General features: G+C 40.8%; 1 protein-coding gene across 3 annotated transcripts in view; it reads right to left on the reverse strand.

Moving 5' to 3' along the window:
• LRRC8C (leucine rich repeat containing 8 VRAC subunit C) overlaps positions 1-27,369 on the reverse strand; it is an 87,723-nt gene that overhangs the window by 11,965 nt on the left and 48,389 nt on the right. For all 3 annotated transcript variants that reach the window (XM_024119671.3, XM_024119670.3, XM_024119672.3), the window contains one exon: positions 18,966-19,107. In XM_024119671.3, coding sequence (XP_023975439.1) covers positions 18,966-19,103 — 138 coding nt within the window. In that variant the 5' untranslated portion in view covers positions 19,104-19,107. The remainder of the gene's footprint in view (positions 1-18,965; positions 19,108-27,369) is intronic.

The following is a 27,369-nucleotide window of genomic DNA, read 5'->3' on the forward strand; positions in this document are numbered from 1 at the left end:
GCTCAGCGGCCATGGCTCACGGGCCCAGCCGCTCCGCGGCATGTGGGATCTTCCCGGACCGGGGCACGAACCCGTGTCCCCTGCCTCGGCAGGCGGACTGTCAACCACTGTGCCACCAGGGAAGCCCCTACCTCCTTTTTAATGTTATTTCTTTGACCACTCTAAAGCTATTTTTTCTGCTTTTTATTTTATTTTATTTTTTGAACTTTTTAAAGTAAATGTATTTATTTTAACTTCACTGCTTGTTTTAAAACTTAGTTTCGTCTCAAGTGGAGTGAATCAATATTCCAACTGTCAGTTTTGCTGAGAGACTTTCTTAGCATAATTTTCTTCATGTGTTCTGGGTGGTAGGCTTGTTCTGAGATTGCTTTCTCTTGCGCACTCTTTCGTGGTTTCCTGCACCCAGCTCCCCAGTCCACCATTAGGACTTGTCATGGTGTTCTGATGTTCTACTGTGATGTCAGGATCTCACAGTTCCAGTCAGGGAGTCATGGGCAGGCTGACTCAGTTCCTGGTTGGGAGGCACCCCAGATGCACGGTTTCCTCTGAAGTACCAGCTCCAGCAGCCAGTTAATTGCCATTCTTTTTAGCTTCCTTTTGGGAGTGAGGACCTTTGGCTACAAACAGTGACCAGGCTCCAGTCTCTTATCTTGCTTGGTGCATTTTTAGTTCCGTTACTGGCAGGAGCTGAGCTCCTGGCCGCTACTGCCTGCATTTGGATGACAGCCCAGCTGTTGCTTAAGCCCCACTCAGTATTCCATTTGTGCTCCACAGAAGTGTTTATCTTGTTTTTGAGTCCATGTATGCATTTTTGGTACCTCCTTTTATATTTTATCATGGCTATACACGTTGAACACAGGGAGTGTTTTCAAGCATAACTCTTGCTTTACTATCTTTTCATAAGAGAGAGACAGTGTGCTGTAATATAAAATTAGTCTCAAGGCTACCATTATGAAGAATCAACATTGCTTCGGTAGTGCCAAACAAGGTAAACCTGCAGTGTCAAATTCCTCTCCCCACAAGAAAAGGCTGGATTTCTTTATACAACTCCCCCTAACAGCATATGAGAGTACTTATTTTCCTACAACCTCAACAATTAAGTACAATATTTTTCCTGTGAACTATAACCCCAACATTATTTCTCTGGTTTAGACTTTAAATCTTAGTTATGACTATATTATCACTGAAAGAAGTGAGAAAACTTGCTGCATATGGTAAAACAGCAGGCATCATTCCAATATGTTAATGTGTGACCCAGGGGTATTCTTTAGATTGTGACCTGTTCTTTTAAAAGATGGTGCTTTAACTTGGTTATGGCAAATTGGATACAGACACGTAGACTGGAGCCACAAAGTGGCAGGTGGGCCAACAGGAAGGTGATTATCTTTTACCCTCCCTCCACTCCTTAGATTCAAATACAACTGGTTCCAAAGGGTTGCACCCTGAAGTTGATCGTCCAGATTTGTCCCCAGTCTGATAGAACAAAACAAGCTATCTCTGCTGATCTAAGAGTGACCTAGCAAGAAACAGATCCCAAAGACCTATTCCTCAGGGCTTTTTCAGAGAGATACTAAGGACAGACTATCCATATAGTCTAAAACTATAAGGATAGTTTATAACTTATTGAATATCTACTTGATGCTAACCATTATAGGAAAATCAAGGAGGCATAACTAATGTTCTAAAACTTATTGAATATCTACTTTATTGAATATCTACTAAAACTTATTGAATAACTACTTTATGCTAACCATTATAGGAAAATCAAGGAGGCATAACTAACGTTCACTGTTCTAAAAGCACTTACAGTCTCGTTGGAGAGACATAAATAGCCACATGAAAAGTCAAACAACAGTGCACACAAGGCTGTATATATACCATGTGAATGATGTGGTAAATGAAATGAAAGCTAAGGCTTGCAGCGAGCAGAGAAGGACTCGTCGAGTAGGAGCAACTTCATTTGGGCCTCGAAGCTGCTGGACTTGGATAGGTTTTGCAGGGAGGGTAAGGTCAGAACCTTGTGGCTTCCAGAGACAGGAGGCAAAGGGCTGCATTTGGGAAGAACAAGGAATAAGATGAAAAAGATGGGACCTCCCTGGCGGTCCAGTGGTTAGGATTCTGAGCTTCCACTGCAGGGGGTGCAGGTACGACCCTTGGAAGGGGAACTAGGATCCTGCATACCGCACAGCGTGGCCCCCCCCACCCCAAAATTTTTTTAAATAAATAAATAAAAAGATGGACTGTTGCTCTTCCTTTCTGAGGTAGACCCATTTCTCCTGGGAAAAGAGATGGAGATACAAGGGAAGGGAATTAACTTTCATGTCACTAAGTTATCAGTTAATGTACGAACTAACTAATTATGTTCTCTCAGAAATAAGATGCTAGAAGACAAAGCATCTATCCTCAAGAGATGTGAGATTTACCTTCATCAGTGATCGGATTAACTCTGAGAATGCAGAATCTGTTTTAAGGCTAACTATTGGAAATATTTTAAGTACCAAAAAATCTTGTTGAGAAAGAAGGAACTGAAAAGGCAGGGAAGATGGTTTTAAAAGGGCAAAGATTTAAGTGATTTCATTCTCAGCAAATGTCTTATTCAAAAGGCTTGCTATTCTCCAAGTCCAATACATGTGTATTTGGGGACACTCACCACTGGAGCACAAAAACAGACATCCGTGAGCACCGCACACACTGCATCACTCTCACTAACACAAACAAGTCCTTGTCTCCGGGGGAAATGGAAAAGCATAACTGCAAGGGTGTGGCTTCATTTCCTGCCTGCTGTGCACATGGTATCTTCCTTCTTTAATGACGATGTTTAAGACTCATGTGTTGGTCAGGAAATGACACCCTGTGTATGGAGGAAGTTTAGACCCAGAGAGTAAAGAGAGAAAGAGAGCAAGCAGTCTAAAGATAATTGACAAACTTTCAGATGTTTATTAATAAACACAAGGGCTGAGTAAAAAGTCTGTTTTTATTGGCTGCTCATTTCCTCAATAGCAACAGGAAAAGGAGACGCACAAGATCATACCCTGGCACCTCTGGGGCATGAAGGCAATGTCCTGGGGAAAAAATCGAAGGGGTTGGAGGGGTGAGCTGATTAAAACTTAGATTTTTGAATTAACGAATTCTCTTGGTGATAAGGTATAACATTAGTACACTTGCTATAGGATTCACCTCTACATGATTAAAAACCAGACATCAAGCAAATCTTCTCTAGTGAAGCATCATCAGAAATTTCTCTGCCTGAGGAACATAAAATGCCACCAGTCTGGTAGAAGAATTAAACATTGAAAAAGTTAAAGCATAATTACTTGAGTCATTACTATACATTAATAGAACAAAAGTATACAGTTAACTGGAGCAGTTTTTAAGTACTGATTTTCCCTCTATCGTAGTACCTGTGGAAACATAGTGTAATTGTCTATTATCATTTTACCTCCTAGACCAATAAGCTCTCTAAAGGCAAGCTCCAACCTTGTTGACATTGCCTGGCACAAAATAAGTATGTACCAAATATGAGGTGAATAAACAAACACTGTGCCCACTCCCCAAAGGAAAACAAACCACAACAACGGCAAGTACACACATGTATAAAATCAGATGCCAGTGAACATCTGGAAAAATTTGCCTTAGCTACCTTCCTCTGAGATGAAACAGCTCACTTCACACAACCTCCAAACTGCCAAGTGATGTCAGCCTAGTGATTCCTAAAGCTGGAGCTAAGTGCTGACTCATTTAAGATACACAAAGAGAGTGCCAGATTTGGGAGGCACTACCTATTCATTTCATCTCCAAGTAAAAGAAGAAATCATCACATCTACTTTAGGATCCTGTATGCATTTTGATACCTCTCTTAATAAAGGCAATTCTCCTACCACTATGAATATACATACACTGACTTTTCGAGGGTAAGGATGACTACACATACTATGAATGTTAATTTTTTTTAAACCCTTGGTTAGCCTGAGACTTTCCAGCCATAAAGGATGCTTCATTTCCTGTAGCTTGTATTTTAGTTGTATCTATGTTATGTTTTCTTCCCCTTTCTTTTGAGGAAAGCTTCTCCAGGACACAAAAAAAGAAAAGAAAAATGAGGGAGTGGATGAGACTCAAAACTGTTTTCATTTTGCTTCATGGCATTTTTCCATAAGCCAAGTAGACTAATGAATTATTTGATCCATGGCAATTTAAGATCTAAGCGGAAAGCATCCATTTCAAAGTCAAACCATGCGAGAAAATTCAGTGCATATACAAAAACTATGGATAAACATTAGGAACATACTGTTAGTGATTCATAACCAAGATAATTTGTTTCTGGTGCTTAAAAATTTGAAATATTTATAATTATGCTCTTGAAATAATGAAGAAAAAGCTCTGAAGCAAACCCCCGGGGACTGAAACCATAGTTCTGTACTCAACTGGCTTATCTCCGGACACCCTGCAGTTCACTGATAAATCTGTGAGCAGGAGTAAGATAAACGTCATTGGGAGAGTCCCAGAGAAACATAAATCCTCTGGACTATCCACACCAATGTACAAACAGCACAAAGACACAGAATTCTAACACTGGAATCATACAAATGAGCAAAAATGTATTAAAAGAACCTTTTAAAAAAAGATCATTTATTTTAGAAATTTTCTATAGTAATCAAAGAATAATTTGCTCTAGTACTCAGCAAGTGAATGATGTCAACTGCCAGGCTGTGGTAGCTGTACCTTGTTATGACATCACAGAAGACTTGCAGGTAAGGTAAGAGTCATGGCAATTTGTCATTTAGGTGTGGTAGATGGTAGGAGAAATTTTTTTCCTAGTCATTATGCTATTTGGAAGTTAAGCTATCTGGACTGCAGAAATACCATTAATTTGGTTCCACACATTCCAAGCGAATAGATCTTTTACCATATAAGGTGAATTTCAGTTATGGATTTTTTCTTTTTTCTGACTCATCTAGATGGCTGATCTCTGGGCAGGACTCAAGACCCTTCTTTGTTCCTCCTTACTTCTTTCTAGAAGGAGGACTAGTAGAGATGGCAACATTAAAGGAGTAGTATTAAACCTTGGTGCTCATAAGGGGTTAAGGCTCTGAGTTCAAGCAGGGGATCTCTTAGAATTAGTTTGTTTGGAGTCTCTTTTTAGAGCTTCTCTTAGGAGCCATCACTTTGAAGCCTCTCTTCTTCCTTGAAGTTGATGTGATAGGGTGGGTCTGGAGCTGCCTCTCTCTTGGAAGTGGATGATACCCTCGGAGGGCCAGGGGAGGATAGCTCGCATAAGCTCTCCTCTTGGCTTTAGGGAGAATCAATAGTCAATTTCCTCCTCCCTACCCCTTCCTCACCCTGTCTCTTCTTTGCCCAGGTTCCCCTTTTCTTCACCTGGGCAAACAGAGATTAAAGGGAAAGAGGGTAAGGAGGCTTCCTGTGCTTCCTCCAGACTTCTGGTCCACGTCTTCAACACTTAGGCAAAGGAAGTCCTTGTGACTTATCTGAGTTCTGGCCTAGCTCACCAGGAGAGTGATAGTGAGGTTTGGGGCCAGAGCTTAGTTTTCATTAAATGTTCTTTTGCCTGTCTTGTCCTCTGTCTATATAGCTCCTGCAGATCCTCTGGGAGAGGAAGGCAGGTAGCTGTGGGAGGGAAGAATTGGGCATGTGGACCTTGATCTCAGACTTCTCTCAATCTGTTTGCCAGAGACCCAACTCATCACACCTGTGACATATGGCAATGCCCCAGATGAAGAGAAGGCATTTGAAGTCTATAGTTTAAAAGACTAAAAATAATCAATTTCTATTTTACCATCATTTTTTTCATATCTGTGAAGTGGAAATGATGCCAATCCTGCTCATTTAATAAAAGTGGCTCAGAAAGCCCATGTATTTTACCCAAAATCATATGGCAGAGTCCATGTTTTCTGCTTGAAGCTTTGGGGAAAGATTTAACTCTTCTCTTTAATTTACTTGACCTAGCTGAAATTATAAAAATTAACCAAGATTTTATATTTCCAGTGAGCATATGAGGTTTCTTACAAGGTAAAATGATGATGTAGCTGATGGCCTGTTTATTAGACAAAAGATTTGTGGCGGATACTGCAGAATTTCTAAAAATATTAAGTTAAGAAACTGACCAGTACAATGATACACAAAAGTGATTCAGAAAGGGACCTCTACAACATTGTCTCATCATGCATTAGGTATTTTCTGAGGCCAGTATCCAGCACCAACATTTTAAAACTTAACATCAACATCCCAAAACATAAGCTAATGTTCTTGAATTTAAGATTACACAGCCTTAGCTTTAGGTATCGGTGCAAAGAATCTCACTAGCTCTTAAGACTAATATACCTTGAGTAGGGAGATGCCAACTCAAATTTAAAGTAGCTAACTCTAATATTGCCAGTTATCATAGTTTATTTCTTAGGAGGGTAAAGATTTAAACTTGCTATTACATGATGAACAGTCATGTGTACATTTAAAAGCCTTTATTCCTTTATTCTTAGAAATAAAGTGCTGTTACATCTAAAAAGCTGAAAGTCTTTATTTGCTAGACACTTCCATGTGGACATTTGCCTCACAAGTCTTATTCTTTGTAACACACCACGTGGACATTTGCCTCACAAGTCTTATTCTTTGTAACACACCACAGCACTTTTATTTTTTCAGGAATATAATTTAAACCATCCGACCTAGAATATCAAGAAACTTGATTTCCCCAGGTAGACTTAACTATCCTTCCTCTTTTGCAGCTATTGCAATACATGGTCATTGCAATATGAACACACATACACACACACACACACCGCAGCAATTATCTTCTGTTTTAGAAGGATGTATATGAATGTCCATCTTTGCAACAGTTTAAACATCTTCAGGGCCAAGACCAAGTTTTGTGTTGTCAGAACTTAGCACAGTGCCTATAACATAGCATACTGAATAAACTGGTACAATGAATGAATGTGTTATTTTGTTTCTCCAACTATTCCTTAAGCTCCTTTGGGGCAGAGATGGAGCCTTAAATTATTTTGTATTCCCAATAATACCTAACAGAGCTGGGAACCTAGTCAACATTCAATAAATATGCACTGATTTATTTGCAGTTTCATAGCAAAAATTTCATTAAACAGAACACTTCTTGCTATCACCAAATACACGCAAGTAGAAACTAGATATTAATCCGTCAAGGAAGCTATAAAAGAGATTTCTATACTGGATGAGAACTAAATCACATCTAAATTCTTCTCCAATTCTGAAATTCTATTATTTTTATTTTTAAAAGAAATTTAACTAGTGCAGGACTATAACCTTCTTAGATTAGAATAAACCAATATCATGAAAATATCACCATTACTCAGAAACCACTAAATTTTAAACGAATTTGGAAAAATCTCCAAAAGACTAAAGTATACTAAATAGTTAATGAACATAAGCAAGCCCTCAAAAGTTCATTTGAAAACTGGTTGTTTAGAAAGAAGAAACCATTTTCCCACAAAACAACATGGAGGTTTTGAGACTCTCAGGGCAGTTCATAAAATCTATTCCATGGGTACAAGATCAAGTACTAATACTGTTACAGAACTCGGTCAACACCCATAATGTGGTTTATTTGGGGATGCCTGAAATATACTTCTCCATACAACATCCGTATGAATGGACAATCACCTGGGTAAGAAAAACCTGGTTTTCACCATGGCATTCAACTTTATTATAAAACAACCACATATGGCCAAAACATAAATTCTCAGTTCTGTCAAAACATACTTCATTGGTCTCACTGAAATGATTCTGTAACTTGCTCTACTGAGGTGCCTCAATGTCTAGAGTTTCTTAAGTTTCTCTGTCATAACAGCATGATTTTTTTTAAACACAAATTTTGGCTGTAGTTTTCTAACATGTGAGGGCATATAACATATACAAGTCAGGAATTGTTGATCTATTATTAGCACATTTTTGCAGTACATCCTCAAAGGACTTTTTCTTTCAAGTTTATTGCTCAAGCATAAGGGCCTGTCTCCCTTCTCTGGCACTAGGTTTATGCTAATTATTCTAGAGAGGATGCTCCTAGTATTCCTATCCAGCTCTGCAGAGTGCTGTGGTTAATCTCTGATACTACTAAAGAAAGATCATTTGCTACTGGCTGCTTTTTCTACTTTTTGCAGGGGAGATCTGATTTTTATCACCTTGTCGTTAATTATCCCACACAAAGCTTTCCTCCATCAGTTTATGATCCAGTTTTAAATTACAGTTTGTACAATTGTTTTTATTATTAAAAGAGTCAATGAATTCTTAGAGCTGCTGAAGCACATTGATGCATTCGCTCAACACACATTTCTTGAGCGTTAGGTCTAAGACACAAAGGTGGGTACAAAGATGTATCACACACAGATCCTGCCTTTTAGCAACTTGAAGTCTTGAATGGGCCGTGAGATATGTTCTTAACATTTTCTTCCACACACTGTGGTTAGTTAAGTGTCAACAAAGGGTAATACTAATTGTTTTGGTAGCTCATAAGGTCCCAGGTTCCAGATACTGCAGGATTAAATTCTTTGTCTTAACTCTGGCAAGTCTGAAGCTTAAATCTCAGAAGGCTGACATATTTTAAAAATAAATTTATTTATTTATTTTTATTTACTTTTGGCTGCGTTGGGTCTTCATTGCTGCACGCGGGCTTTCTCTAGTTGCAGCAAGAACTAGAGAAAACTAGTTTTCTAGTTGGGGGCTATGCTTCGTTGCAGTGCATGGCCTTCTCATTGCGGTGGCTTCTCTTGTTGCGGAGCACGGGCTCTCGGCACGTGGGCTTTAGTAGCTGCAGCCCGCAGGCTCAGTAGTTGTGGCTCGCGGGCTCTAGAGTGCAGGCTCAGTAGTTGTGGTGCACGGGCTTAGTTGCTCCGTGGCATGTGGGATCTTCCTGGACCAGGGCTCGAACCCATGTCCCCTGCATTGGCAGGTGGATTCTTAACCACTGCGCCACTAGGGAAGCCCATCAAAAGGCTGACGTTTGCAGTAATGCTCAATTTAGGACAATATTGACTCCAAGCCTTACACAGTGGATCCTAGCAAGAAAACACTGCAAGGGGCTACACTCCCCCGTGCTGTCTCTACATCTGCCACACTGGCCTCTTGTGATTCCTTTGCCTGGGATGTTCTTCTTCCAGATGCCCACATACCTCCCTCTCTCAGTTCCTTTAGTTCTGCTCCAATGTGACTTTTTCAGAGAGGACTTCCTTGACAACCCTGCTTAAAGTAGGACCCCTGTCCCTCTCTCTCCTTACACTGCTTTTTCCTTACAAAGCACTTATATCTGACATTATATTTTAAATGTATCTTTATTTTTTTGGCAGGGCCTTGTCATTTTTATCACTGCCTAACCCCATTGCCTGGAACTATTTATTATATGTTAAAGACAAATGCACACGGTTCTGTCTGACGACACATGGATTCTCCTTGTAGCCTCCCCTCCACCAGGCTATTCACTCTCTACATGGGCATCTGCAATAATAGGAATCTCACTACCTAACATGACATTTTCAGAAGGTTCTTAACTTTTTGAAATTTGAGTTTGTTTTGAGCGAAAATATTCTTTCCTAAAACTTCTGTTGTTGGTTCTATTTGGTGTTCTAGGACACGTGGAATCAGTTTAAACCATCTACACTTTCCACATGGCAGCTCTTTGAGCATCTGCTGTCTGTTCTCATAGTCCCATCAATCTTCTCAACTTTAGGCTATGTATACCTTCAACCAGGTCTCATATAGGGTTTTTGGTCTCTATTTTATGCTGGTCACAATCTCTTAAGTTATGGTGTAAAATACCCAGAAATTAGCACAGTATCTCTGTAATTCAAAGGTCTCAGTCCCTTTCCACGGCCGTTAAATGCTCACTGTACATTAGCACATGCCAAAAATGTCTCATCCACTTTTCCTCACTCACTCATCCCTTAATTCCACAGAATGAACTCTGGTGAGCACTTACACATGACTCACAGGACTGCTATTGTCTTTCATTCTGGGGATGCAGGAATGAACCCTACAGATGAGGCCTGGCCTTATAAAGTTTCTATTCCTAACAATTAGAGGTAATTCTTCCAACTAGAGTTTTGTTTTTGAAACAGAGGGATGCTAAATCTTAGAGCTAACAATTTACCCACATGTGAAATTTAGAGTTAGGAAATTTCCTGCTTGTGAAATAGAATATTTGCACAGAGATTTAGAAATTTACAACTGGAAAAGGGATGAGAATTAGATGGAGCTTCTGAAGAAATTAGTTCATATAGTCAAAGGGCTTTGTTGGGTGTGCGGTGGGGTTGGGGACCCTCGGGACAGAGGGCTGAACTCTCCATATTCCTCAAGGTACAGTATGTTATCAGGTCCTGCAAAGCCCCTCCCTCCCCATCTCCTTCATCTCCTCTTCCTCCTCTCTGTTTCTTTTCTTTCCTTTTATCACCTTACACCATTCTATTCCCCTTCACCACCATAAGTGAGCACTCTTCAAATAAATTTTGGTATATGTTCACCAAGTTGCTTTTTCTTAAAAAAAAAATCTAACTAGAATTTTCTTAATATTGCTTTGAATTTATAAACTAATTTGTGAGGACTGAACATCTTTGTAATATCAAGTTTGTGCCAATCCAAAGACATACAATGTCTTTCCATTTATTCAAATTGTCTTATATGTCATTGACTAGGCATTTAAAAGTTTCTAAGTTCTTGTGTATTCCTTTTTTTTTTTTACTTTATAAACTTATGTATTTATTTATTTTTGGTTGCATTGGGTCTTTGTTGCTGTGCACGGGCTTTCTCTAGTTGCGGTGAGTGGGGGCTGCTCTTCGTTGTGTGCACGGGCTTCTCATTGCGGTGGCTTCTCGCTGCGGAGCGCAGGCTCTAGGTGCGCGGGCTTCAGTAGTTGGGGCGCGCAGGCTCAGTAGTTGTGGCTCGTGGGCTCTAGAGCGCAGGCTCAGTAGTTGTGGCACACAGGCTTAGTTGCTCCACGGCATGTGGGATCCTCCCAGACCAGGGCTCGAACCCGTGTCCCCTTCATTGGCAGGCGGATTCTTAACCACTGCGCCACCAGGGAAGTCTTTGTGTATTATATATATATATATATATATATATATATTTTTTTTTTTTTTTTTTTTTCATCGGCAGGCGGACTCTCAACCACTGCGCCACCAGGGAAGCCCAATAGAGATTTTTAAACACGGATTTTGGTGATTTACAGTACAGGATCCACAACAGAGACTAAATATACAGTAAATCTCATTTGCTTCACATAGGAAAAAATCCAATACTCTGTCAGTGCTTTATTATTTGAAGGAAAAGATGTATTATTAAACAATCAATAGGCAACATGGTCATAACAATCCATAATAGTGAAATAAAAGGAAATGTTCCCCATTCACTGACTGGCATTGGACAGCATCAGATGATCTAAGAGAAGCATTTAGATTCATGCCCTGTGTTAAACCCAAGCAAGTGAGATGAAAGGCACTCATATATTATTCTTGTGGCCAGGAATTCACGGCACATTAAGTTGTCAAGGTGATAGATGACAAGAAATAAAGTTCTAGGGAAGAAAGAAGTATCAGTTTGAATAAACCACCATAACAAGGAAGTCCTAAGACATATTTTTGTTACTAGATGTAACAGGGATTTTGAAGTAGTGTTTCTCTCACAGCACCCACCACCATCCCTACAGAGATGCAAAAGGTTTCTCTTTAAAATTATTTTCACCATCAAATGATTTTTGTTTCATATTCCCCAAAGACTGAAGTAGAATATTGACATGTCGTGGGTACATAGAAACTTTATAAAACATATCTCAGATGAGGTCTTCATTTTAAGCCTACCCATTGGTGCTATCTGCTGTTTCATTAGGATTCTGAATTTCACCATAAACAATAGGCTAATCTAAGTACGAATTTCTGAGTCTCCACCTGTAAATTCAGATTTGGCAAAAGAAAAAGATCTACTAGAGATCCCGGTTAGTATGGGACAGAGGATTGGGGGAGAGAGGTATGATAGAAGCAAGGATTCAGGGCACATTATCAAAATGAACTACTCTGAAATCCCTCTGCAGTCTATAATTTTTACCACCTGTGCTTTCCAGTGAACTGCCTGTGGGCATTATCAGCTGAAGGCCATGTGCCATGGCATTGATGCTGATGGTTCTAAATCAGAGAAGCAGGTGAGTATGTACCAAAAATAAAAGTGGGGATTAACTCCAACCAGCCAGCTCAGATGTTCCAAACTCTTCTTCCGTGTGATCCTGCTGGCTCTGGCCAGTTTGCTCCTGGTGATTGGCTTAGTCCACAAGGATTTTTTTTTTTTGGTAGGTGGTTTCAAGTCATTGAAATCATTCTCTTGGCTTTTTTCCCCCCTAATTCAGAAAGCAGGAAATGTCTTTCCTGTGTAGCAGTCACAGAGCAGTCCCCTAGGGTTTCCAGGGGGCTTGCCTTCCAGTTCCTGTTTCTGGTTTCTGTTAACTCTATATTTGGTAATGGCCTGACGATGGGCTCTTTTGGATTTGGTCATAATAAGATAACCTGGAGTCACGGAGCAGAGATCTAAAGCAATCTTATTTTTCCAGGAAGCAACGTGTTGACCTTTCAGAATTTCGTCTATTTTATTGAGTGTTTTGAGTATTTGAATAATGTTGTTTGTTTATAGCACAAGATTGGGTGTTTATGCTATGGGTCCTTGAGGGTCTGTGACTGTACAGAAATAGGATACATACACTGTCCTGGTTTACAATGAGTTTATATTTGTTTCTTTGTTTCTTTCTGATGTGATCTAAGGAATGCTCTTTATGCATTCTCTTATTCCATGGCAGCCTTGAAAATAGCTACTTGCTCATAAATGAATAAATATTTCTCAGATGAGTAAGACAAGTGTTGATTTTAATCCTTTTACATCAGGGCAAGAAAGAATCAACACCCCATTGATAGTCGATAACTTCCTCCTTCCCCCAGTATCTTTAAAGCTACATAGTGTTAAACCTATATACACACAATCTTTTAGGAATAAAGAGATAATGAAATATTGTTTGCCATTGGAAGAAGCCATTTAGAAAATAATCAAAAACTATTGGATTCCTATTTTACCACCAGAGTGCTCTTCTAACCCTACTTAGATTTTGCTTTGTCGTGTTTTCAAACCCCAAGAGTTAACTTTTGTAAGTAAGATCAGAATGACTGCACTTTCATTTCACAAAAGGAAAATCAAGGCATAAAAACATATTTTGATTATTGTAAGATCACCTTGGAAATGGGAAAGGATTTTGAGCTTCACAGAGAACCTTTTGTTTATGAAGTTATCAGTCATTAAACCAATTTCAGAGGATTATCATAAGAGAGCTAAAATAAGAAATTAAATTCTCCCCCTTGGAAACATTACTTTCATTTGTAATATGAATACTGGGTGGTTTTGCTTTCTTTAGTAATTTATATCTTATTTCTTGTCTCTTCAATGTTCACTATAGGTTGCAAGTTTTTTTTTTAATAGCAGGTGTATAGTGAATAATCTTTTAGAGAATCTAAGCTGTAATTCAGAAAATCGATTCTTTTTATAACTTTCTATTTTCTCTTTTAGTCATTTTGCACTTGTTTTTATACTTAAAATCCTGTTTTACAAGCCAAAATTTGGCCACAGGATCTGTGCAATTGTAATGATTCCATAATATTCCATAGCAAGGTGCACAGGGGTGAAAGCCACATGCTGGAGAACTGACCTGAGATCTGAACCCTCGCTGCATCCCTCTTGGCTTTGGGGCATTACCTAACCTTTCAGATGAGAATTCTCACCTGAAAGATGGGACTAATCTACTCCCCAAGGGTCCTTCTGGGAGCTAAATAAAGTACATAGGTATTCTACACATAGGTAGCACAGGTTCCTTACCAGTGTCATTCAATGCGAGTGCTATAAGCATCCTGGATTCTGTGGGAATGCCTCACCCAGTGCAGGATGCCCCCGAAAATGCCATGAGGATCCATAATGAGGGCTTTGTGAAATGATCACACTAAATCTATTGCTTATGCTGATTTTTTTTCTTCCATTCCTCTTTTTAAAAAATGTATATTTTGGCTTTGTATACTCATTCTTTGAGAATTAGCTCAAATTCACCTCCTCAAGTCCCTAACTTCCAGTAGCTGAGATGACATCATATTTAATGCTCTTGAAATCTACCACCATTAAGGTGCTTACACACCAAATGGCATTGCTTCTGTATTTGTACAGTCTGTAGACTATTAGCAGTCTGAGGGCAGGGGCTGTACTGTATTTCTCTGTCAGTGTTTCGAGCACCCCCACATAATGCCTAACATATCTCGGGTGCTTAGGGATGTTTGTTGAACAAATGGTCCACCCCATATGAATTCTGAGCCTGGTAACCTTCATATTCTGATGGAATCTTCCTTCGGGGTATTTCACATTTTTTAGAATCTTGACATCTCAGACTACACTTCCTGTACCCAGTCAACTGGCGTCCATATTCTTCTTAAAGGCTGTAAGGATAAAACAGGCCTGTGTATGAAGGGTCCAGATTAGGTCACCCATCTGAGGAGCAGGTACTAAGCGTGCTGGGCAGGGTGCTAAGTGGGGTGCTTCTGTGCAGCAGAGAGACGTGACGGGGGCTGTGCTCCAGGAAGATGGTTCTGACCAGGGCTCAGGAAGAGATGCTTAAGTTGTTCTTGAATCCCCTTCTGAACTCACTGTGGCCACATCCCTAAACGATGTTCATCATAGACATTTTCATAGGTCCACACTACCATTTTCATTTATTTTGTTCCAAGTTAGCTGCTAGTTCTTATAGATACTCTGTGTGGTTTCTCTTTCCTGCATTTCATCCTGCTATGGAATAAGTAAACAAGAGAAACGACTAAATACTCCAATATAAAATTAAAAATTAAAAAAACAACAACGGAGAAACGACTCCTGTGCTTGTTCATAAGCAGGTCCTGTGGCAGTGCTGGTGCTGTGCGTGGCACAGTAATAAAGACAGACATAGAGTCCTCCTGCAGATCTATGTCACCTCCCTCTGCTATTTCCCAAACTTGCCATTCCCAAATTCGCCCTTCTCCACTACCTACCTTGGTGCCACATCCTGCTACCTCCCTTACCTCACAATCTCTCAGCAGCTGTGTCACTTATTATTTCACAGAAGCTACAAGGCACACACTCCCATCTTACTGTGCCTCTCCTCTCCTGCAACAAAATGCATCTGTAGCCATCATTACTATTCTTGTGGAAGGTACCCCCTCCACCCAAATCAAGGATAATCCCACCTGGATCCTGGATCCATCACATCCTTCCTCCTGAAGATGACCATTCTTTTCTTACCCTGAACTACCGGGTCTTATATCCAACTGCTTACTTCTCCACTTGGATATCTAACATATTTTAAACTCAACATGCTCAAAAACAAACTTTTTCCAAGAGGCTCAGGCCTAAAAATCTTAGAGTCATTCTTGATTTCTCTTTTTCTCTCATACATATCACTCATGCTCAGTTCAATCTTCTAGCAAGTCTTAATGTTTTTCCTTCAAAATATATCCAGAACCACGGCTTCAGTCCTGGTCAAGTCATCTGATTCATGTCTTCCCTGGATTATTGCACTAGCCTTCTCAGTAATTTCCCTGCTTCCTCTCTTGCCCCCCATACTGTATTCTCAACACCTTGAGTGGTCTTGTCAAAACCTAAGTCAGATAATGCCAACCCTCCAAACATGTCCCACCTTTGTCAGAACAAGGACAAAACCTTTACAGTGGCCTCCAGGCCTTACATGATCCGGCAGCTGTTACCTCTCAGGCCTCATTCTTCTACCACTCTTCTCCTCACTCTGCTGTAGCCCACTGGCCACCTGGCTTTTCCCTCAACATGCGAGGAATACCCATGCTTCAGGCCTGTGACATCACCAGGGGTCTTCCTAGGATCATCTCAACATTCAAACTTATAGTATTATCATAAACCTCATTTGGTACCAGAATCATTGGAAGGAAACAGGATTGGAGTCACAGCTTGTCAGCCAGGCAGCATCAGACTCTCTCCCTTTGGGGGAATCTTCACAACTGCCTGTGTGGTGGTCCACACCACTGGCTAGGAGCTAGTCTCTCCCCAAGCTTCTCCACGATCATCTCAGGTGCAAGAAAAAGAGATCCACTGTAGGCAGATTCCAGATTTACTCTGGCTTCGATGCCTTATGCTCCAAAGGAGCCAACAGCTCTTGTAACTCAATAGATACACCTTCCATGTATCAAGAGACATGCCCAGCTACAAGTGTCACCACAGTCACAGAAATCCCATCTATGGCTTCCTACCAGGCGCTTATCATTCTCCCAGCCCAGATGCAGTTGACCAATCAGCAGCCATTTAGGCCATAAGCAATGTTGCCTAGTAACACAGTTAACATTCTACCTTTATCAGGCTCCCAGGGAAGCTGAGCTAGAAAGTTGAGAAAGCCAAATGTCAAATTCTCCTGCAGAAGGGGAGGGGTCCTGTGACTGCTTTGTTCATCGTGTCTCTTGCTCTTTCAGTTCCCTCTGTCTAGATGGCTCCTCCCGGGACATCTGCAAGGCCCGCTCCCGCACTGACTTCAGTTCCCTCCTCAAAAGTCACCTCCCAGTGAGGCCACCCTATCTGAGAACCACAACTCCTAATCTCACCTTCTGTGATCTCCTACCATCCTCGTATGCTTTATTTTCTTTTTCATTGTCCTTATTACCTTCTAACATATATAATTTACCAACTGATTTTGCTTGTTTTTTCCTGAATTTAAGTTCTATAAGGCTGGGATATTTCTCTTTTATTTCTTTCCTCCTGCACTGATAATGCTTGGCCCCTAGAACAATGCCTGGCACACAGTAGATTCTTCAACAACTATTTGTTTTATTTATGAATGAATTAATGCCCTTTCTCTCTTTCAAACTCTAGTTTTTCATTGGCATCCTTTTTTTTTGGTGGGGGGAGGAGGGCGAGATATTTTCAGCCCACAGATAAAAAGCAGCATGCTGTTAGGGATTAAGGATAGGGACTTTGGGGCCAAACTGCTTGGACTTCAATAAGGGTTTTGCTACTCACCTTGGAAGTTTCTCTAATCTCTCTGTGCCTTAGCTTTGCATCTATAAATGGGGATAGTAATAGTATATCCTAGGGTTGGCATGAGGATGAAATGATTTAAAACATGTGTAAAGTGTTCAGAAGAGTGCCTGACACGTAGGAAGCACTAGATGTTAACTATTATTAAAATCAGGGGCTTCCCTGGTGGCGCAGTGGTTGCGCGTCCGCCTGCCGATGCAGGGGAACCGGGTTCGCGCCCCGGTCTGGGAGGATCCCACATGCCGCGGAGCTGCTGGGCCTGTGAGCCATGGCCGCTGGGCCTGCGCTCCGGAGCCTGTGCTCCGCAACGGGAGAGGCCGCAGCAGAGGGAGGCCCGCATACGACAAGAAAAAAAAAAAAAAAAAAATCAGCATTAAAAAGGTCTTTATTTCTCCTCTGCACCACTTCTAGCTATTTCCCTCTCTCCTGGCTCCCCTTCCTCTCAGATGATCTACTTGAAAGTTCCATAAGCCTTTAACTCCCATTCACTTTTCCAACCAGTGACACTAAGATTTCTAATGCCCTAGTTGCTGCTTTTCTCCCCTTAGCCCGTGAGTTAGTTGAACCACCTGCCATCACTGACCACACCTGAGCCCCTCCTCTCTCTTGGTTTCCCCCCTGTCCTTATGGATGCCCCTCCTCAGCCTTCTTCAGAGGAGTCTCCTTTTCATTCATTCACACTTTACTGTTATTCCTGACATCATCTCACCAACCACATTCTCCTGGGGTGATTCCATTCCCAGGCATGGCTTCAACTCTCATGCTGATGACACCCAAAGGGTGTCAGTCCTAATGACTGTTTCCTAGAGACGTCATGTCCTTTCTCACATCCATGACTTGGAGCTTTCCTTCCTCTTCCTGGCACTTTCTTCATCCCCAGCTCCCTTTTCCTGACTGGTTCTCAAGTTTTAATACAACCATTTCTCTTGTTCCTCTCCTTTGGACTCACATAGAGCTTTTCAGAAGCCTCTAGCACAATATAACATTTTCTGTTGTTTGCTTTTTTGTTGTTGTTTTTTTTAACATGTTGTTTGTTTATTTAGTTTCCCCCTAGAAATGAATTGCTTATAGGTATATGTGTCCTCAAAGTATGGCGCCTGATACATAGGTTTGCAAAAAAAATCTGGATTCAATATATGAATATACAGTATCTATATAGAACAAATTATGATTCAGCTACAATTTAATTCAAAACTAAGCATTGGGTAAGATAATATCTCATCAAAATGTCAGTCCTTCCAGAAAATCTTATCAGGGGTAAATATAAGAGATAAAGAAAAACGTTCCATTTTAACAATATAAATGGCACTCTGGCTATACATAATATATTTTCCTATATTCTATATTTTGCTGTGGATATAAAACCAACTTTGAAAGATAAAGGGCTCCCTTTGATGTTTGTGACATCAAATATTACTTGACAGTCAACTGCTCTTTGAGCTCAGTTAAATCTTACAAGTACCATATTTACCTAATTAGGAAAGTTTGGGAAATTAGGCTTCAGGTTTCCTGCCATGATTACAAACACCACACATAAGTAGAGAAGAGCAACTAATATATACATGGTTAAAAATCACACTCTTTTTTTTTTTTTTTTTTTTTTTTTTTTTGCGGTACGGGGGCCTCTCACTGTTGTGGCCTCTCCCGTTGAGGAGCACAGGCTCCGGACGCGCAGGCTCAGCGGCCATGGCTCACGGGCCCAGCCGCTCCGCGGCATGTGGGATCCTCCTGGACCAGAGCACGAACCCGCGTCCCCTGCATCGACAGGCAGACTCTCAACCACTGCGCCACCAGGGAAGCCTCCCCGCCCCCCCCACACACTCTTTTTGAAGAGGTTTCAACAGCTTAGTGTCTTGCTCTGGCTCTGTTTTGATATGAGTCTAGGCACCTACCTGCAAAGTGCATCCGAACACACCGATCATCAGCATGGCCACGGACAAGTAATCGGTAAATACATCCCACCATGGCTTCAGAACCCGGAAGGCAGGCTGCTGCTCAGAGAACTGTCGGAACTCTGTCACCGGAATCATGTTTCTGAGAAAAGGGAGATTACTGGTGAATTAATTTATCTTTATGCACAACATACTGCATTGTTAACAGCATTTGAAATTCTGCTTCAACTCGTCGGATTCAGTGGTCTGAATCAGTCCAGGAGCTGTCACAGCACCTCAGAGTTTTAACAAGCCATTGAGAAATCCACCAGTTGAGGAAATAAGGAGCCCCATGTAGAAAAAGCAAGTACCTTTACTAACTCTTGTCTAATCAGCAGATGCCCTTTAGCTCCACATGGACCAGAGAGAGCATGACCAGAGCCGCCCATTATTTCCCGGTGTCTCCCTTCCCCTAAACAGAGCACAAAGATGCCAGAAAGAGCAGAGCCCATCCTTTAAAATGTTTTTGCTATTTATCTCATCATCTTGGGTTTTTGCTTCAAACTATTTTTTTAAGTAGTATCCTCAGCACTGGTTTGTATTATTTACTAAGCCCTATTTGTAAAGCCTTTTGCTTGCTCCCTGGGGAAGGCAAATGACTTTGCCACTCGTCCTTTTCTTGTAAAAGGGACAATCTCATTGTGGGGAGGAGGTGTTGGGGAGAACTTCAATTTTTTTTTGTGCCCTCCCTCTTTTTTTGGTTCCTGTGCTTTTGACTTGATTTTTTTCTCTATTTCCTAAATTTCACTGTGAACCTCAAACTTATCCTCTGAGAAATCAGTTTTCTCTGGAAACACCTAACTCTATCTAAATGACAGAGGATAAATGAATAGGGTGCACTGAAGCTCTGGGAAAAGGGGAAAAGAGACACATCCTTTTCTTAGCCTGCATTGTCCTTTCTTATCACTCAGTCCCACTTGCCTATATTATGATCTAAGACTTGAAGGTAACCATCCAGCTACTGGGAGAAGGAATATTCTTTCCTTATCTCACGGCAAGGAATAAGGGTGGCCAGTGAGGGCCAAAAAGACAGTTTCTCTCCCTTTTGCCATCTTTGGATCCAATAATCTTGCTCTTTACACCTGCCCCTGTTATTTAGTCTGATTAAAGGCAGGGAAAGGCTACATTTGGTGCTCATTCTCCCAAGCCTTTTTGTTTCCTGGATCTTCTCTTCCCTAATAGTGAATTAAAGGCTGTACAATAAACAGCCTAAAGAAAACCAGAGCCTCTTCTTTGAGTTCACTGCTGTTTATCTTTGGAAACAATTATAATGTGTTCCATTCCATCTCACTGCTTTATCTGACTTTTTCTTTAGCAGTCATTTGTCTTCCTTAACACACTGTTGGAATTCAACCACTTGGTGCTGCTTTTACCTATGACCTACCTACTTGACATCTGTGCAGCATTTGATATGATTGCCTCATTTTATTGAAACACAACTTTCCTTTTCTTTTTTTTGATATTTATTTATTTTTGGCTGCGCCAGGTCTTAGTTGCGGCACTCGGGCTTTTCGTTGTTGTGGCATGAGGACTTCTTAGTTGTGGCACGCAAACTCTTAGTTGCAGCATGCACACGGGATCTAGTTCCCCAACCAGGGATGGAACCAGGGTCCCCTGCATTGGGAGTGCGGAGTCCTACCCACTGGACCACCATGAAAAGCCCCAAAACACAACTTTCTTAACTCTACTTTGTTATCACCACTGGGCTGCAAGTTTCTTGAAGGGGGAAAACCTATATGTTATGCATATGTGAGTTCTCAAAACATAGGTTGCAGGCAAGCCACCCAAGCTAAATAAAAAACTTCACTTATTCCTAGTGTTATTAGCACAGGCTAGTTCAAAGTTTGATTTTCCTGACTTTTCATGACATTTTTCTTCTCAGTGGATCATTATAATCTCATGGCCACAAATGTTTTCTCATCACAGCTATCCAGTGGCAGTCACAGACAGGCACGAACTCATCTTAACATCCACATTCTGCCTAGAAGCTACTGTCTTGTTCTATTTTGCACCCCTACCACTTACCACAGTGCCTGGAAAACAAGAGGCCCTGAACAACTGTCTGTTAAATGGTTGGGTGAGTTCAGATGCTTGTTCATGGAACAATGCTCACTCAATCAGATTGGGGGGGACCCTAGCCAGCTACAGTGACAGCACTAACAAGTATGGTACCTGTGCTGTAGTCTACATCCTTTGATAGGTTTAGTTATTGTCTCCTTCATGATAAGTTCCCGTACATCTTGGAGGGAATTGGGCTTGTTCTTTGAAGCAAGGAACAATTTCAGGAATAAAATATACCAATGTATATTTTATTGAGAGCTGTGTTCTCAAAGTTTTTGACCTCAAGATCCTTTCATGTTCTACAATGTAGTGAGGAGGACCTAAAAGAGCACTTTTTAGGTGGGTGATACCTATTAATACTGGCCACATGAGAAATTAAAACCAAGAAATTTCAAAAATATATATTAACTCACTTAAAAATAACAAACCCATTACAAGTTAACATAAATTGTTATTATAAAAAATAACTATATTCTCCAACACAAAAATAATTAATGAGAATAATGGCATTGTTTTACATTTTTGTAAATCTCTTTAACAGCTGGCTTAATAGAATATAGCTGGATTCTCATATCTGCTTCTTCAATCTGCTGAGATATGTTGTTCTGATTGAAATTTATGAATCAAATATATATGCAGTTAGAAAAGGGAGGAGTATCTTAACAGACTTTTTATATAATTGGGGATATTAACTTTTGATAATATATCAAACTAACTTGGTTAGTTGCAATATGGAATCTGAAAACTATATCAATGAACTTTTCAAACTCCTTGATGTTAAAACTCATTCGTCAGGGAGGACCTTCAAGATGGTGGAGAAGTAAGACATGGAGATCACCTTCCTCCCCACAACTACATCAAAAATACATCTACATGTGGAACCACTCCTACAGAACACCTACTGAACGCTGGCAGAAGACCTCAGACTTTCCAAAAGGCAAGAAACTCCACAAGTACCTGGGTATGGAAAAAGAAAAAAGAAAAAACAGAGACAAAAGAATAGGGACGGGACCTGCACCTCGGGGAGGGATCTGTGAAGGAGGAAAGGTTTCCACACGGTAGGAAGCCCCTTCACTGCTGGAGACAGGGGGTGGCGGTGGAGGGGGAGCTTTGGGGCCACGGAGGAGAGCGCAGCAACAGGGGTGCGGAGGGCAAAGCGGAGAGATTCCCGCACAGAGGATCGGTGCCGACCAGCACTCACCAGCCCGACAGGCTTGTCTGCTCAAGTGCTGGGGTGGGCGGGGGCTGGGAGCTGAGGCTCGGGCTTCGGAGATCAGATCCCAGGGAGGGGACTGGGGTTGGCGGCGTGAACACAGACTGAAGGGGGCTAGTGCGCCACAACTAGATGGGAGGGAGTCCGGGAAAAGGTCTGGAGCTGTCGAAGAGTCAAGAGACCACTGTTTCGGGGTGCATGAGGAGAGGGGATTCCTTCCCTGTCTGCCCACAAAAGGCAAAGCACCCCCTGAACAAGCTCCAGAGACGTGCGTGAGCCATGGCATTCAGGTTGGATCCCAGGGACGGGCATGAAACGCTAAGGCTGCTGCTGCCGCCACCAAGAAGCCTCTGTGCAAGCACAGGTCACTATCCACGCCTCCCCTCCCGGGAGGCTGTGCAGCCCGCCACTGCCAGGGTCCCGTGATCCAGGGACAACGTCCTCGGGAGAATGCACAGCGCGCCTCAGGCTGGTGCAACATCACATTGGCCTCTGCTGCCGCAGGCTTGCCCCGCATTCTGTACCCCTCCCTCCCCCAGGCCTGAGTGAGCCAGAGCCCCTGAATCAGCTGCTACTTTAACCCCGTCCTGTCTGAGTGAAGAACAGACGCCCTCAGGTGACCTACACGCAGAGGCAGGGCCAAATCCAAAGATGAACCCCAGGAGCTGTGCGAACAAAGAAGAGAAAGGGAAATCTCTCAGAAGCAGCGGATTAAATCTCCACACTCAACTTCATGTACCCTGCATCTGTGGAATACCTGAATAGACAACGAATCATCCCAAATTGAGGAGGTGGACTTTGGGAGCAACTGTAGACTTGGGGTTTGCTGTCTGCGACTGATTTGTTTCTAATTTTTATGTTTATCTTAGTATAGTTTTTAGCACTTGTTATCATTGGTGGATTTGTTTATTGGTTTGGTTGCTCTCTTCTTTTTTTAATTATTTATGTTTTATTTTAATAATTTTTTTCATCTACTATCATTCTCTTTTTCGTTCTTTTTTTCTCCCTTTTCTTTTGAACCGTGTGGCTGACAGGGTCTTGGTGCTCTGGCCTGGTGTCAGGCCTGAGCCTCTGAGGTGGGAGAGCTGAGTTAAGGACAATGGACCACCAGTGACCTCCCGGCCCCATGTAATATAAATCAGCGAGAGCTCTCCCAGAGATCTCCATCTCAACGCTAAGACCCAGCTCCACCCAACTGCCAGCAAGCTCCAGTGTTGCATGCCCCATGCCAATCAACTAGCAAGACAGGAACACAACCCCGCCCATTACCAGAGAGGCTGCCTAAAATCATACTAAGTTCACAGACACTGCAAAACACACCACCAGATGTGGCCCTGCCCACCAGAAAGACAAGATCCAGCCCCACCCACCAGAACAGAGGCACCAGTCCCCTCTACCAGGAAGCCTACTCAGGCCACTGAACCAACCTCACCCACTGGGGGCAGACACCAAAAACAATGGAAACTACGAACCTGCAGCCTGCGAAAAGGAGACCCCAAACACAGTAAGTTAAACAAAATGAGAAAATAGAGAAATATGCAGCAGATGAAGGAGCAAGGTAAAAACCCACCAGAGCAAACAAATGAAGAGGAAATAGGCAGTCTACCTGAAAAAGAATTCAGAATAATTATAGTAAAGATGATCCAAAATCCTGGAAATAGAATGGAGAAAATACAAGAAATGTTTAACAAGGAACTAGAAGAACTAAAGAGCAAACAAACAATGATGAACAACACAATAAATGAAATTAAAAATTCTCTAGAAGGAATCAATAGCAGGATAACTGAGGCAGAAGAACGGATACGTGACCTGGAAGATAAAACAATGGAAATACCTACCCCAGAGCAGAATAAAGAAAAAAGAATGAAAAGAATTGAGGACAGTCTCAGAACTCTGGGACAACATTAAATGCACCAACATTCGAATTATAGGGGTCTCAGAGGAAGAAGAGAAAAAGAAAGGGTCTGAGAAAATATTTGAAGAGATTATGGTTGAAAACTTCCCTAACATGCGAAAGGAAATAGTCAATCAAGTCCAGGAAAGGCAGAGAGTCCCATACAGGATAAACACAAAGAGAAACATAACAAGACACATATTAATCAAACTATCAAAAATTAAATACAAGAAAAAATATTAAAAGCAGCAAGGGAAAAGCAACAAATAACATACAAGGGAAACCCCATAAGGTTAACAGCTGATCTTTCAGCAAAAACTCTGCAAGCTAGAAGGGAATGGCAGGACATATTTAAAGTGATGAAAGGGAAAAACTTACAACCAAGATTACTCTACCCAGCAAGGATCTCATTCAGATTTGATGGAGAAATTATTAAAACCTTTACAGACAAGCAAAAACTAAGAGAATTCAGCACCACCAAACCAGCTTTACAAGTGCTAAAGGAACTTCTCTAAGAGGGAAACACAAGAGAGGGAAAACACCTACAATAACAAACCCAAAACAATTAAGAAAACGGTAATAGGAACATACACATTGATCATTACTTAAATGTAAATGGATTAAATGCTGCAACCAAATGACACAGACTGGCTGAATGGATACAAAAACAAGACCCGTATATATGCTGTCTACAAGAGACCCACTTCAGACCTAGGGACACATACAGACTGAAAGCGAGGGTCTGGAAAAAGATACTCCGTGCAAATGGAAATCAGAAGAAAGCTGGAGTAGCAATTCTCATATCAGACAAAATAGACTAAAATAAAGACTATCACAAGAGACAAAGAAGGACACTACATAAGGATCAAGGGATCAATCCAAGAAGAAGATATAACAATGGTAAATATTTATGCACCCAACATAGGAGCACCACAATACATAAGGCAAATGCTAACAGCCATAAAAGTGGAAATCAACAGTAACACAATCATAATAGGGGACTTTAACACCCCACTTTCACCAATGGAAGGTCAACCAAAATGGAAATACATAAGGAAACACAAGCTTTAAATGATACATTAAAAAAGATGGACTTAATTGATATTTATAGGACATTCCATCCCAAAACAACAGAATACACTTTCTTCTCAAATGCTCATGGAACATTCTCCAGGATAGATCATATCTTGAGTCACAAATCAAGCCTTCGTAAATTTAAGAAAATTGAAATCGTATCAAGTATCTTTTCTGACCACAACACTGTGACACTATATATCAATTACAGGAAAAAACTGTAAAAAATACAAACACATGGAGGCTAAACAATATGCTACTAAATAACCAAGAGATCACTGTAGAAAATAAAGAGGAAATCAAAAAATACCTTGAAACAAATGACAATGAAAACACGATGATCCAAAACCTATGCGATGCAGCAAAAGCAGTTCTAAGAGGGAAGTTTAGAGCAATACAATCCTATCTCAAGAAACAAGAAACATCTCAAATAAACAACCTAACCTTACACCTAAAGCAATCAGAGAAAGAAGAACAGAAAAAACCCGAAGTTAGCAGAAGGAAAGAAATCATAAATATCAAATCAGAAATAAATGAAACAGAAATGAAGGAAACAATAGAAAAGATCAATAAAACTAAAAGCTGATTCTTTGAGAAGATAAACAAAATTGATAAACCATTAGCCAGACTTACCAAGAAAAAAAAAGGGAGAAGACTCAAATCAACAGAATTAGAAATGAAAAAGAAGTAAAAACTGAAATAAAAATTAAAAGAAGTAAAAACTAAAAATACTGCAGAAATACAAAGGATCATGAGATATACTACAAGCAATTATATGCCAATAAAATGGACAACCTGGAAGAAATGGACAAATTCTTAGAAAAGCCCAACCTTCCAAGACTGAACCAGGAAGATATAGAAAATATAAACAGACCAATCACAAGCACTGAAGTTGAAACTGTGATTAAAAATCTTCCAACAAAGAAAAGCCCAGGACCAGATGGATTCACAGGCGAATTCTATCAAACATTTAGAGAGGAGCTAACACCTATCCTTCTCAAACTCTTCCAAAATATAGGAGGGGGAGGAACATTCCCAAACTCATTCTATGAGGTCACCATCACCCTGATCCCCAAACCAGACTAAGATGTCACAAAGAAAGAAAACTACAGGCCAATATCACTGATGAACAGAGATGCAAAAATCCTCAACAAAATACTAGCAAACAGAATCCAACAGCACATTAAAAGGATCCTACACCATGGTCAAGTGGGGTTTATCCCAGGAATGCAAGGATTCTTCAATATATGCAAATCAATCAATGTGATACACCACATTAACAAATGGAAGGATAGAAACCATATGATCATCTGAATAGATGCAGAAAAAGTTTAGACAAAGTTCAACACCCATTTATGATAAAAACCCTCCAGAAAGTGGGCATAGAGGGAACGTACCTCAACATAATAAAGGCCATATATGAGAAACCCACATCCAACATTGTTCTCAATGGGGAAAAACTGAAACCATTTCCTCTAAGATCAAGGACAAGACAAGGTTGCCCACTCTCACTGCTATTATTCAACATATTTCTGGAAGTTTTAGCCGGAGCAATCAGAGAAGAAAAAGAAATAAAAGGAATCCAAATCAGAAAAGAAGAAGTAAAACTGTCATTGTTTGCAGATGACATGATACTATACATAGAGAATCCTAAAGATGTTACCAGAAAACTACTAGAGCTAATCAATGTATTTGGTAAAGCAGCAGCATACTAAATTAATGCACAGAAATTTCTTGCATTCCTATACACTAATGATGAAAAATCTGAGAGTGAAATTAAGAAAGCACTCCCATTTACCACTGCAACAAAAAGAATAAAATACCTAGGAATAAACCTACCTAAGGAGACAAACTACCTATACACAGAAAACTATAAGACACTGATGAAAGAAATTAAAGATGACACAAACAGAAGGAGAGATATACCATGTTCTTGGATTGGAAGAATCAAATTGTGAAAATGACTATAGTACGCAAAACCATCTACAGATTCAATGCAATCTCTATCAAACTACCAATGGCATTTTTCACAGAACTAGAACAAAAAATTGCACAATTTGTATGGAAACACAAAAGACCCCAAATAGCCAAAGCAATATTGAGAAAGAAAAATGGAGCTGGAG

Source organism: Physeter macrocephalus, chromosome 4 (genome assembly GCF_002837175.3).
Source record: "Physeter macrocephalus isolate SW-GA chromosome 4, ASM283717v5, whole genome shotgun sequence".
Lineage (NCBI taxonomy): Eukaryota > Metazoa > Chordata > Mammalia > Artiodactyla > Physeteridae > Physeter > Physeter macrocephalus.